The sequence below is a fragment of the Patiria miniata genome, unplaced genomic scaffold, assembly GCF_015706575.1.
Source record: "Patiria miniata isolate m_02_andy unplaced genomic scaffold, ASM1570657v1 HiC_scaffold_19, whole genome shotgun sequence".
Taxonomy (NCBI): Eukaryota; Metazoa; Echinodermata; class Asteroidea; order Valvatida; family Asterinidae; genus Patiria; species Patiria miniata.
Genome location: NW_024037057.1, coordinates 11,488,878 through 11,503,829, shown reverse-complemented (window position 1 = coordinate 11,503,829; position 14,952 = coordinate 11,488,878). Strand labels below are relative to the sequence as shown.

At 39.0% G+C, this 14,952-nt stretch overlaps 1 protein-coding gene across 1 annotated transcript in view; it reads left to right on the top strand.

Moving 5' to 3' along the window:
- LOC119725421 (G-protein coupled receptor GRL101-like) overlaps positions 1-14,952 on the top strand; it is a 33,379-nt gene that overhangs the window by 5,366 nt on the left and 13,061 nt on the right. The window contains exon 2 of the mRNA XM_038196825.1: positions 13,360-13,743. Within this exon, the coding sequence (XP_038052753.1) occupies positions 13,360-13,743 (384 nt within the window). The remainder of the gene's footprint in view (positions 1-13,359; positions 13,744-14,952) is intronic.

Below are 14,952 nucleotides of genomic sequence, written 5' to 3'. Positions count from 1 at the left end.
AATGAGTCAAGGATTGAATTAGAAGTAATAGCAATGCCGGAATTTGTAATGGAGCAAAACGGACTGGTGTTACATTATGACCTTTGTTTCAAAACCACTGAATCGAATCCAACTTCACACAAGAAAGGAAAATGTTTGGGCTCATCAGTCTATTTATTGAAGTCGATAATTTTCATAAATTATGAACATTCTGATCTGGAACGTATCTTGGGACACCCTGTATTTAAACACCAACAGCAGTCATTCCCTATCGGATCTCAAACAGAACCCACGATTTCTCTCGGGGTAAGTTTTCCCTCTAAGACATTCGATTCAATTCCCATAACGGATTTGTTTGTTCAGTAAAAAGGATTTCATCAAATAAAAAATCCATCTGTGAGTGCTTTAGCGGATTACTCTTGATTGAATTGGTAATTCGACCCGAAAGAAACAAAATATTTCAAACGAAACTGCGCTGATGTATTAAAATATGTCTACTTTCTTCATAATAGGATTCTCATTCGTGTGGTTGAAATACCAGCGTGAGGGTAATCCGATACATTCTCCATCATAACAGGTGTCCTATTCCACTTCATTACGAGTAAGCGCTTTCCTGCTTGTTTTTCCAACGGATAAGTTTGTCATTCGTATGCTCCGGTGTCCAATTGATGAAAAAATTCTTGATGGTTTTGCTATAAAAGAGCAGTTAGTGTACTCCGCATTGAGTGCATTGGTTCAATGAACTGCGATGCAGACTGAAAGGGTTCAAGAGAAAGTTGTATAACTCCACTTTGGCTGTGCTTTTTCTTCCTTCCTGGTTTGGGTTGTCTAACATCCGCAAAAAAAAAATATTAGGTTTTATGACACCTCACCCACAGATTCTGTATCTTGATTAGCCGAGAGCGAGTCACATGGCATTCGCAATTTTTGCTATCTTGCTGTGCACGGCCAAAAGTACTATACTCGTAGCAACCACAGTTCTATATTCATAGCAACCAAAGTACTATACGCATGAGAACCATTGTTGTGTGCAAATGCATATACGGGTGCTAGCGCTACAGAGCTGGGCTCAAACATCTCGTGAAGGGGTAGTTTGGAAATGTGCAAGTAAATTTTCAACTAATGTCACATTCAAATTGAAGTTTAAATTGTATTGAGGTTAAATTAATCATGTATCGCTTAAAATCAAGCGGAATCTGTGGAAGAGGTGTTATAAATCAAATATTGACTGCTTTATCTCGTGGTGTAGTAAAACTAGCCTCCCTCGGTGATCCATAGAGCATTCTATTTTCCCTCGGCTTCGCCTTGGGACAAACTATAGAATGCTTCATGGATCAACTTGGGAGGCTAAGTTTACTACACCACTCGAAGCAGTCAATATTTGAATACTATTCCACAGTGAATATAAGTTCCATTGCACTGTCACACCCTTGGTGGTTATGGCGAAGCACACGAACAGAATGCATTCAGGTGTTGTAGAAAACGAATTATAAATGTTGCACATTCTTGTAATGGATTAACCATTTCATTCGGTGACAGAAGGAATGTTCCATTCCATATTACATTCCATCTGCTACCTCATGAAATTATTCTTACCTTGCACTCATAAGCATTCATTATTTACATGCCAACTACAGTTCTCGAATAAAAAGAATGTTTCTCTCCAAAAAGAAGTGGTTTGCTGTTTGGCTATGTAAAGCAGAGCCAGTTAATATTTTTATTCACTCACTTCAAATCAAATTTATCCAATTATCCAATGGATGTCTCGGGTTTAATTATGATCACTAGACTTGAATTTATTTGGATGTCTATTCCCGTACTTCGTGACATGAAACCAATCTGTTTTCGCTGCCATTTCTGTTCTTGTCGTTGATAATCACAATGTGTGCAACTTTGTAATGAAGAATTTGTCATTGCAAATTATCCACGTACATTATCTTTCCTGAGCCAGCCTGGAAACAACCGCCACTTACATTTCTATTTGTTATAATGCCGAGCCACGTGGTAAACATGCCCGAGTTCGTCTACCACTAGATCCTAGTATGGATCATGGTACATCCACCAGAGGGGTGTCACTTGTCAGGCCCTAGTGGCTTGCTCAGAATTGGCGGGAAACGTACTGGGCTTGTGCACACTTTCCATAGGCTTGTGTTCAATTGCCGCTGTTGACATGGATTGCCCCTGCTGACAAAATGGAGCAGTCTTTTTATCTCCATCCGGCACAAACAATAACGCTTTTAAACAACCTTTCAGGACCAAGAAGAATTCCTTGTTCCTTTTGCAATATTTTGTTTATGATTACTCAGAGTGTTACAAAATAATTTAACTTTGGGGTTTTTTAAACCAAACTTCGGGTCCGTGGATAGCTACATTGCAGACCACTTATTAGTTGACACTACTGCGCCAACTTCAAGGAAACAACCAGCACTCATCATCTAGAGAAGGTGATTTTGCTGTTGGTGGTGGCCCAACAATCAATCAGGCCACCGTACTATCACATATGCGTGTTACTACAAAGTCAAAGGCAATGCTTCATGTTCTATTCATTCTACTTCCTCTCAATTAAATTACGATTCACCGGTGAGGATGCTGATAGAAAGGTAGTACATGAAACCTAGCTAACGCTCATCAGAACGCACGCCACCTGAGCATTAAAGCTTTCACCTGTTTTCACGAGCCTGCTAATGTTGTTACCTCCATTCATTCACTCAAGAGGAGAAACGATTCGGTATCGCTGCGCCTGAACATCTTTCACGAACTCGAAAAGATCAAACTGAAATGGAACTCAAAAGTACTCTGAACTCTTTTGCTCGACTTACCGCATGCAAGTCGGGCTGAATTGAAACCTGAAGAAGGTCTTGGAGTGGATTGGGCTTATCACTGTAAGGCTAGTGGACATCGGTCGCCCCAGATACATTCGGCGCAATAACAAGCAGGAAAAATCGAATATGTAAGGATAATGATCAGTCTTCACGGTCGTAAGCTTTCAGCAGGTGTGATGTAATTAGTCTAGTTCATGCAAACCAAACTGCGATTCCTGTCATAGCCCAAAATAGCACTATTGCTCATTCTAGACAAAGCAAAATCGGAGAGAAGCTAAAGGGTGTTTATGTTCTCCTCGAAAATGTACCTTAGTGTCCCATCTAATCCCATTTTCAATTTTTGTTTTGCAAGCAATTTTGGGTATTTTGGGTATTGTTGGGCCTTTTTTATGCTAATGCAAATTTAAATATTCATGAGCAAAACTGCGATGTTATTCCTGGCAGAAACCTCTACAATTGTGGATTGTTTGCTGTCATAAATTGTGTTTTGGTTGGTGATTCGTTGTTATGTAAGTACATGGCAGTAAAGCCAAAGAGCAAGCCTTTCTCACAAATGTTTTCAATTAGCACATTTTGGGTTCACAATTTGGAAAAAAAAACCGGCAACTAAACAGTGTCTTCCTAAAATGACATCGCAGCAAGGAAAAGCATGGCAAATTTTAGATGCTTAAAGAAGTGCATTTTTTAATCAAATTTACCAAATAGGGATGTCAAATAGTTTCATTCATTTAAGGGGAGTAGAAATTTGCACAACATGTGTTCTTAAGAAAAATTCATGGCATGGCCCTTTTAAATCACTTTCAAATACTAAAACACCGTTTTTTATTGATAAAACGAGTTTTAAAATCATTGTAGCAAAGATTTTTACCAAAACAGGTAGGCGGAGGCGATGAATAATTATACAAGTTTTGAAGGGGGAGAATTTTACCGCGGAGACTATGCTTCTCATTTCGGAAGAAGCCATCAATAAATGATGCATTTTGATTGGGCTCGTCCTTCACCCTCCTCGGTGCAAGCGCAGAAAGTATTATGATAAATGCCCAATCAGGAACGCAATTTGACTACATTCGAGACCATTAAGCATCGCATTAAATTCCTTCATCCGGTAAGATGTGCGCATAACGTCTGACCTTTCACGCTCATTTTGAGATGTCACTGGTACTCGTCATTCCCTGTGTGTAATTTCAAATGGAGGTTTTATGCTTTGAGCTGTTTTCCCATAACTGTGAGTCCCTTAATATATAGAAGTCACATCACTTCAGTCTTTGCATCAATACCAAATGCCAGTACCTGATTTTAAAGGTCATAACTGCTCGAAATGGGAGCAGTGGATCCGTGTTGAATTAAAATAACCTTCGACTCAGATTTAAAAGGCTTGATGTTATGCGACACAGATTTGCCGGCTCAGTCCAAGCAATACATCACAATTTTGTTTTCCTTTCAAAGAAAACTGTACCATTGTAATAAGACATAGATAGGTCAGAAGGCGACGTTAATTATCCAGTATGAAGCTTAAAGGCATGTAGGAAGATTTCCATTTCACGAATGTTGTTCATTTCCAAACCTAACCTGTTGTAGTTTCAGCTCAGTGGATATTCCACTTTTCGAGAAAACAGTGAAAAACCATGCATTTCTTGATTAAGAAACAAATATGTCGTCTAAAGCACACTTCATTTAAAAAAAATTGTCAATTTACCGATTGTTGAAAATCACCTACATTTCTTGATTTCTTTTAAATGACAGCAAGCCAGAAGGGATAATTTAATGGGGTGTTTAGTTCCAATATGATCTTTAATCCAAGTAAGCATTTTGATAAAAATTCGGTTAGCTAGCTTGCAACTGATCCAATGCCTTTAATGAACCAAACTGTATTTTAGTGCTGGATGCTTCACAGAGATACAATTGAGATAATTTAACTGGTTTAGAAGACAATAATGTGTGACATGTCACAACAAAATGAGCTTAAAGTTAATAATTGCCATTGTGCTATACAGTGGGGCAAAAGCCAAAATTTGAAGGCGTGGTCGATTTTTGTTTGTGTGTATTTGGAGTGAACCTTAATTTGTAAGTCCTGTTTTAACTGTGTCAATTTTTTGTTTTCTGTCAAACATCTTTAAACCTATTCATCCCGTTTCACTTGTTAACTATTAAGTCACTTTAACGCAGCAGCAGTATTTTGTAATGTCTTTTTCTCAAGAATCAGTTTTACAACTTGTAAGTTGATAGTCTAAATTCCGTTACTGAACTTAGTATCCCTAAACGTTTTACACCATTGGAAAGCTCTTGTTCTACAAAATTCAGATATATTAGTATCTTAATTCTTAAACAAAATCCGACTTTAAACGCACTTTGTAATGACAGGTCAGATATGGTGATATTAATTACATGACAGAATCGGAAAGCTTCCCCTTCGCAATTTTCTTTTCAGAGAAAGGTTAACAAGCTCGGGTTAACTGGATTTGATCACGTGATGCTTCTAACTGGGTTACAAGCTTTTATTCTGTCGATTTGATAAGAGATACGGTCGACCTTTAATGGTCAAATGTCATTACTCTCGACCAGAAAACACGGCCTTCTTTAAGTACTTCCCCGCAATTTTCCCGAGTCTTCGCTGCTTGTTCTCAAGGTTACAAAATGGTGACAGAGGGGTTTAGCCTCTATACAACATCCTCTATACACTGGAGAGGTCCAGCTACCAATTGTATCAACTGCACGCGTGAAATGCATTGTGCATTGCCGCAAGATGCCTGCGCGTCAACATGTAGACATGTTTATTTTTTGTACCAGTGATATTGATGCCAGCATTTTGTTAATTTATTTATGCGCTAGGGTGATTTGTCCGTGTGTCACTTATCACACGAGGTATACAAGCAAGCAGTCAATGTAAACATGTACAGATACACTGCAACCTTTGGCGGGACTTAACGTGCTCATAGATTGTTGCACGATTTTCTTCCCATAAACACAAACCATGAAAATACCATAGAATTTTCGTTTGGATACTGGAACGATATTCCATCCGCCATTTTGGATTGTTAATTACAAAACATAGAGTTTGTTAATCTGATTAAGTTTAAAAACCATATTGTTTGAAATACATTTATCAAGAAATTATTTTGAAATTAATTTCTAGCCAAGGAGAAAATTTTGACTTTTCGCAAGCGTGCATTGCTATACTTCTTCACTTCTAATGCACTACTAAATCAGCTCTCAATTTCAAATGTACAAGTCATGCATAGTTTTGTTTGATATAAGAAAGGATATCATCAGACAAACTATTCCCTTGAGCAGCACATCACCATAAGGAAAAGTGTTATTACCAAGAACGGTACCTTAGCGTAGGGGGACATTCCCAAAGGGTTTAGCTCAAAAACTGTCCAACTGTCGTGACCCCTAACCCCGACTTTAACCTTATCCTACCCCCCGTATGTTGGTACATTTATGGTTTAGTCCACCGTACGAGACATTGATCTAGCAATGCTATTCGTGACACTAATTGTCATATCAGGGAGACATTGAAATGTCTCGTTAATCTACCATGTTTCTCTACGGTATAATTCATAACAAACGAAAGTCTCCTTGAGGACACATTTACAGGATTTAGCACTCAGACGAAGTAATGTATTATTCCATGCGGAATATTGAAACAATCCAAACAAGTTTTGATACACTGTATTAGCATGACCAATTGGAGGCTCGATTCAGCCGTGAATACATGTAATCCTATTATAATGTTTCAAGGAATCGCATTGATACGCATTTTGTTTTTCTTTTAAGGAAATAACACAGCCTTTTTTTGGGTGGGGGTGGTTTCTTTTTTCCAAGACATTCCTGAACAAATACATCTTGAAGAATCCATAAGCCTTTTGTCCAGTCAATCTTGAAAAGCGCCTTTTAATCTGCAGTCGCCTCAAATGTCCTTCAAGGACATGCATAGTTATAACACGTCGTGCTTAATGCTTTTTTTCATGGTCGATCTTACAGGAAACATTTTAAAATGTGTCAGCATCTCAATATATTTCCTGTCGCTTCCAACACAATGGTTCCTTGTTTATGTATAGTTTCTAAACGCCATCGACTTCTGGATAGGAAAAACAACGTCAGCAAAAATTGAAAAAGCTGGTAGTAAAGTATTTTTGAAAAGCTGTTGTTTCCCGACTGTTTGTTTTACAAAACATGCTTCCGTTTTGATGTTCTTACAGCTGATTCTTCTTCTAACCTGTCTTTGAGCACGTGTACATCTTCAAATAAACCCAAATGTATTTGTTTCGTTTGTCATTGTGTTGACGAATGGAAAAGCTTCAACGCATTTCTGCATTTTCAGTAAACCTATGCTGTATCTCTCTACGTGGATGAGCGCAAAAGCTTTTTTAATCTTCGAATACAAAAGCAGCTATTGCTTCTTTCACAATCAATTTCTCCAAATTTCATTAAAGCGCATGTCGTCGACCTACTCAATGGCATTTTGCGACACAGAAATGTTAATTTTAAAATTAACTTTCGCCATTAACAGACGTAATAATAATTGTAGATACTGCTTGCAAGTGCTGCACAATGCTAACGAGGAATAGAAATTTGATATAGCTTCTGAACATTACTAAGAATGGGCTATAAAACAGGAGCGTAGCAGGGTCATTTTTAATGGGGGTAACGATTTCTTGAAAATTGCACTGTACATCCGTGCTGAAATTTATACTTGCCCTCCGTAAAATCAAATCGTGGTGCTGAGGAGGGGGAAGTCGGTGGTTGGGAGGGGGAGTTGGTGGTTTGAAGGGGGGGGGGGCTCTCATCCATCTGTCAATGGGGGCGCTGTTCAAAACCGGCGATTGTGTACACTAACGGACAATATGGTGTTTTTTTTAGGCCGATACATGAGACAATTAAAAAAAAGCACACGCAACGACGATGCTACATAAAAGGGAAAGACTTCTTTTTAAAAAGTGAACTTGTTCAGAATTAAAACAAAAGAAGGGTACTCTTTACTCCCTTTTTTTGGAGGGGGGTGTAAGCGCTGTAAAAAGTGGGGCATTTGAATGGAAAAGGGCAGCCTTCACAAAAATTGGGGATGATACCCACTTAACCTCCTCCCCCAAACTCTGCTGGCTACGCCTAAACAAAATGGTAAGATCAAATAACATCGACACAAGGCAAATTATGTGGGTTGTTCACCTTGCAATCTTACTTGTAGAGAAAGCACCTGCTAGGTCTACTCAAACTCATTTGTTCGGAAGGCAAAATCATTCGCAGGGTCTATTCAGCTCAAGAGGATGATGTGAGAGTGGTGTATTTGAATTTGAATGCCAAAATGTCGAAAATGTTTGCCCACTGATGAGGTCATTTGACCCACATGTTTTTGCTTCAAGGCTTGGGCTAATTTGAATGCTCTTCGCTATAATTTCATTTTGAATGAGAGTACGTTCACATTTGATTGATCTTTTTTTCCCAATTGCGTGCTCAAAAAAATGAACGTTATCTTGAGCTAATCGAACGATGATCTTAAACTGCATTCAAATTCGCACTGAAATGAAAAACACTCAAGCTATTTTGGGCGATAACTTGTTTAAATTGAACTGGAAGAGAATATTAACATTCAAATTGCAACTCACGTATTTTGTGTAACAAATCCAGGGGCGGATCCAGGAATTTTCGCTGGGGGGGGGGGGTTCATCAGCAAAAACATCTGAAAATGTACACAGGGTTTTTTTCTCCAGACACTTGGCCTCCGTAAAATGAAAAACTGGGGGAGGGGGGGGGGGGGCTGGGGGGGCGGGGGGGGGGGGGCTGGTACCATATTTCAATAGGGGGCGCTGTTCAAATTCGACGATTATTAGCACTAGATTACAGAATGGTGTACCGTATTTTGAACAGGCAGACATTACACCAGTATACATTTTTTTGAGGTGTCACAGCGGGGGGGGGGGGGGGGGGTGAATTATTTTTTTTAGGAACTCGTATGAAAAACACATTTTTTTGACAGAGCAGGGGGGGTGAACCCCCCCCCCCTTCTGGATCCGTGCCTGAAATCACCCGAAAGAAGGATTATTATTCAGACTAGAATATAGTTAAATATTTCACATTTGTATTGTATTGTCACAGTATCGTTATGGTACTCTAAATGTTCATATACTAGCATACATTTCAAAAGTATGCTGAAGCACCCTTTGCCGTTTCTGAGTCGCGTACACAATACTTTGCTTTGCTACTTGCAGGTTTCATAAGAAGGTGTGGAGATGTTTGTTTTTGAGACTTGTTTGTCTTATCCAGACTTGTCTCCAAATGTGAACCTGTAACGTTAACCTTACCACACTTATTCCATTTGCTTATGATAACATTATCTGATCCGCCATGTAACCCCTGTGAAGATACCGCAGGTTTGCAATTCATAGCATTCATTCATTAAATCCTTCCGTTTGTTTTCATTAATACAGAACCGAAATTCCTGCTTCTCTGTTACTCCTAAAAATAACAGTTTAAAAAAATGGAATCCGGAACACAAATTTCAATTGGTAACCGACATTCCCTCTCCTTTATTACTCTTAAAAATACAGGTTTGAACAAAAAAAAGTGATACCCAGGAGGCATTTGACTCATGTGATGCCAATCACGGGAACTTAGCCAAACTAGGTCAACCCTGCAGGGCGGTATCATCCCAGACGATTTTGAATATATGAGATCATACAGTCACGCCGCCCCGTGGCGTTGACATAGTGAATACACGCCAAGCGCGCTGAGTTCAGCAGGGGCTTGATCAAACGACCCACCGTGGCGAAATGTTATTCCAACCCGTGTCTCCTGATACGGCTGAGAGTCATTCAGACCATCCGTCCCCCTGCAAAATTACTAATGGTTTCATAATTCACTGTCAACTTGATAGCATGCATTATCATTACAACCGCGTACGCACACATGTAACAGAACCCGACTTCCCCATGTGCCTTTGATGGAAGCTCTGAGTCAGACAACCTAATGGCTTTTGGCGCAAAATGCAATTTGGGCAGACAAGTGAAATGTTACGACGAGGGATGACAAATTGCTGGACATTCAGGCAGCAGGTCAAATTGCAGCCATGTTTCTTGTGTGTTTGCATCGTGTGTCTGCCGTCAACAAAATAGTATTTGTACTTCCGTCTATGAAAAGTTTATCGCCTACTCTCTTTGGATTATTATTGAGTTGATTGAATTCGATTTACCGATACCTGCATAATGGTCACTTATTAGAAATTCGTGTTATCTGGTTTGCGCACAAATAAACGAATACAAAATTCATACCGTAGACCACGAACGTTTTAGAAGTTATTTCCAACTGGGTCACTTCGTTGCAGAGTGATAAGTAATACAAATGCACCTAAAACAAAACAAAAAAATATCGACGAATTTTAGTTCGCTGTTAATATTGATACTGATATCAATCATGAGATTTACTTACTGTAAATGTCATGTTAGTTCGAGTTTCTCTGTTGTAGGGTATCAAATGCAATCTGATCTAATCCATTGTTGTAGCCAGGTCTGTCACAAGTTCCCACAGGTAAATTACAATGCATTTAGTCCAAAGTCGAGTCACAAACTTATTCCAATAAGCAGTGACAAAGATATTCCTTTGTAATATTATTCAACCTCTACTCACATCGTGCAGTACGCGCGGCGCGCGCCAAGTTCCATATAAGGAGATGTTTTGCTCGCCTTTGGCGAGCAATTGCCCCCCCCCCAAGGCAAAAGCCATACATATGTATTTTTATATTTTTATGGTAGTGCCCCCCCCCCAGTTGGTATTATGCCCCCCCCCCCCCGATTCTCAGGGCTGGCAAAGGGACTGTTAAAACAACTCATTAGATATAGTGATGACACCTCAAAAAAAATTACATCACCAAAAAGGCACACACAATATCGTGATAGACGTGTGAAGCTGTGCTTCGTCGAGTGTTCGTGACCAAAATATTAAACAGTGGTGATCAATATTGCATTTCAACTTTGTTTGAAGCTTTGCTGTTTGTATCTCATTTTTATATTTAAATGCATCTCATTTTCGTATTTGTAGACGTTTTGTCTTCCCAGCAAAATGTTGATTTTCCTCCTCCTCTGGATTGGTCGCGTGAAGTCATAATAAAGTGCACTCTTAGCGCAGCTTTGCCGTTGGCTTTGTATAACAGCTTTAAGGACATTCTTCTTAAATTGTTTGTCAAGTCCTTAAAGTGGTAAAGTCTCCGAGTCAAAATGTAGGGCAGGGAAAACACGTAGTGAAAATATTGTGTAAACTACCTGAGCAGTAAATGCAAAAATGGTTTTTTGCACCCCCTAGAGATATTTACCGACACATTTAGCAGTATTTGTAGGCCTATCCACAGGATGGAGTAGACATCATCTTACACTGAGTGGCGTTGTTTAGACGGACTTGTGCACGTACGTTTCATGGACTATTTCTGCCTGTCAGTCAAGGAGTGCGCATTCACCAATCAGATCGCGAGAAATGCATAATACACAAATCAAAGTTGTTGATATCAACGCTTTATGCCACTCCTGGAATTTTCCTACTGAATCTTAGGAGTTGGTTGGCTGGGCTTTGTTATTTTATGTTTCTGTTTCCAATATTGTATGTAGTTTTGTTGCCAGGAGGTCATAACTCGCATTCCTTAATCACTGAGACAGTTTACCCATTCCTATTGGTCGAGAGCCCGACGTCAAATGGTTGGTCTTAAACCGCCGGTAAAACACCACATCGCGCAGTACGCGCCGAGGGGGCGCCCATCTCCATATAAAGTCCGGTTCATACTCGGCACGAAAGCGAACGCGAATTTGTGACGTCGTGGCAAGTATTCGCGCTGCGAATTCGTAAAAGTTGAACATATTTCAACTCGGGCGAATTTCGCAGCGAATGTTTCATGACGTCAAATTTGCTTCGCATTCGCATTCGCGTGAAGTATGAACCGGGCTTAAGGAGATTATTAGCAGTATGCGCACGCGGCACATACCAGAGACATGGCCAGAGGGGTGCTTCTCAAAACCTAAAGTAAAATCGTCGGAATGTGAATTTTTTGACATATTTAGACTTTTTGACCGAAAGGTATTTATGATTCGGTGAGAGCAGATATCCACGTCCAGGCCCAAGCCGGTTTTAAACCTACTTGTTTAAAACCAGCAAAGCACGTATTTATACCCTTACTGTTTCGTTTGGTCAGTACAATCATTTTGAAAAGTCCCAAGAACCAATATTCTACCTGTACCAATATTTATCGGTTTTCACATTTTAACGCCAGTGAGCCAAAATGCTGATCTAGATGCATTGAATTGGTCTCCTTCTTAATACCAAGCTTTTGATGTCTTCCATATGGTATGATCATTCGTTCTATTTGAATCTGCTCGGATTAGGTGTCAACTGTAAAGTATATTCCAGAACGACAGGCCCTTATTTTCGTCAGTTGTATTCGCTCTTCCTTAGCTTTCACCTTTATTGTGAGAAATATGGCTTAAAAATGTAGACAAGGCTACCTGCCTGGATTGTAGATTCAGTAGTATGGTTATTCAATTTCATCTGAACTTTCATGACTACTTAACAAACAGATGAAGCAGCAGATATTATTTCAGATGGTATCTGATCGACAAGACATGTTCCCCCGGGCGATTTAGAATGGTAAGCTCGCACGTTGAGCTAATACAAAAAAATTGTTTGAAATACACACATAAACGAGAGGTGATGCTGTATCAAAGTAGTGTTAGGGTGCACTTTTGGCACGGCTAAGATGCGAAACACGAGACGACAGGGTTCAGAGTTGGAAGGCAGAAGTTTTGTCTGTCATTTTTTGACAGCAATGAGAAGCATAGAAGCAGTATGCCTCAGGTGATTCTGGCGCTCCCGAAATCATAAATCATCTCGAATGGATTTAAACATTTACGTTGAGTGACAAGTCTTTGTATGTTGACAGTTGAACCATTTCATCTTGGAATTACATATACTGTGCAAGAAATAATAGTTGGTTATATTGCTCATATCACTTCTAATGTTATTAGAAGTGTTATGAGTAATACAAACAAACAGTTAATATGAACCTGTTCATCAAATGTTAGGAAAACCTCGTAGACGAATTCGCTCTAAAGGTGTCACAAACGTATTTGTTTTCATCAAAAAATGTCATCCTTTAAAGCGGATTTGGAATCCAAGGGAGATTTCTTGTGTCGTCCAGAAGCGTATAGTGGACACGCCCTGTAATGTGTTTGTCTGTTTGTTTGTTACGCGGGGTTTGGGGGGTTTTTTGGGGGGGAGGGGTGGGTTTATTTTTAATACAAATAGAAAGCACAATTGTAAGTGGCGACAGAAAAGGAAAAGCTTCTTTTTTTAATCTTTTCGTTTGTATATTTTGTTTTACAATTTTCTTTTCATTTATTTATTGTTTTTTTTTATAAAATTATCTCTCTTCGGCACAAGGGTTATTTTGTAGTTCTCTCAGAACAGATTTTCTATGAAGATAATAATGTATCGATATTTATTTCTACCAATATACACAATATAGTATAACAATAAACACACTGTAAATTGTTTTGGTATTTATTTTTCTTGTTTATTACAGAAGCATGCGGTGCAGAATCGATCCACCTTGGACCAACGGAATCCTACGACCTCAAATCACCCAGTTATCCCTCTGACGTCACCACATCCCTGCGCTGCAATTGGACAATAACGTCGGCTCGAGGCGCGAAGATCAAGCTCGTCATTCACGATTTGCGTATCAATCACTACACAGACAGTATCACCATCGTGAACATCCGAACGCCCCCGAACGCAAGTTCGGATTACCCTCTGAGACATTACCGCGAGGGCAAAGTTCAGATGGTGATGTCAGCCGGTCACGTGATGGGAGTTCAGTTATTGGCTAAGTCGCATTGTTTGGATGACTTCGATTCAGCGTGTGAAGGCAGTCGGTTTTGGATTGAGTTTTCTCAAGTAACGAGAGGTAGGTGCCCCCCCCCCCAAAAAAAAAAAAAATAATATAATAATAATTCATATAATAATTACCATGGATTGGACATTTGTGAGACATCCCCATAGACTTGTGCACAACATTTTTCGAACTGAAGCGTGCCCTGACCCGATATTCCCTTGTCCTTTTTCCACGAATTTCGGTATGTTTACTAGACCACGAGCAACAACAAAAACCTAAAGGGGGGCTGTGACATTAAGGAGACATGAAAATGTCTCCCTAAAATAAAATAAAAAATTAAAATAATAATAATAATAAATATATCTATGAAACATTAACAAAATAAAAAGAGATAAGGTCAGGTTTGTGTGCATCTTTTGGCTTTTTTATTCATTTCAATACAAAATTGTTTTGAATTTCTTCTTTCGCATAGAACTTGTGTTTATCTCGAAATATTGTGGGTGGAGAGCGCTTATTTCAATGCGGTACCTTATGTACAGCTCTAGGAAACAACTGGACAAACAGTTTTTACAAGTATATCGAATTGATGAGGATCTCATTTGGCAACAGGGAAATATTAAAGAGTATTGATATTATTGGGCAACAGGGAAATATTAAAGAGTATTGTAAAGAGAGCAATTTTTCCATCTGCCCTTTTGATAACAGAACAATAACTGCATGAAATACATACAGCAATTAACATTCTCAATTATACGTGCTATCAAAAAGTATGTAAATGTTTTTTTTTTTCAAAGTGCGAGATGGTACTTGACATTCACACGTTATGTCAGACTTACCCAATACATTCAACCCGAATACCCTAAAACAAATACAAACAAATAAACAAACACCCCCCAACAACCCAATAAACAAACAAACTAACAAACACATCACACATACTGAAATTTGTATCCTTATGGAGACATTTCTTTGTTCTCGCATACTAAAGTTTTCGAGTTTTGAAAGTACAGTTTCAAAATGCTCTTATTTTAACGAGAATTAATTTCCTGGGCTGAAATTCGGACTTAATACCCCTTTTCTTAAATTGTACAATTAGCAACATATCAACATACCTTGGAAATGTCTAGTTTTTGAGTAAAATCTATATATTCATTTCGTGAAAACCTTGTGGAGACGTATTCATCTATATAAATTGCCCTGTGGAGACGTATACATTTTTTTGTTTCCTATCGTGTGCATGTCTCCAGAGGGCACGGTGTATCGGATCAACAGGGCTTATGC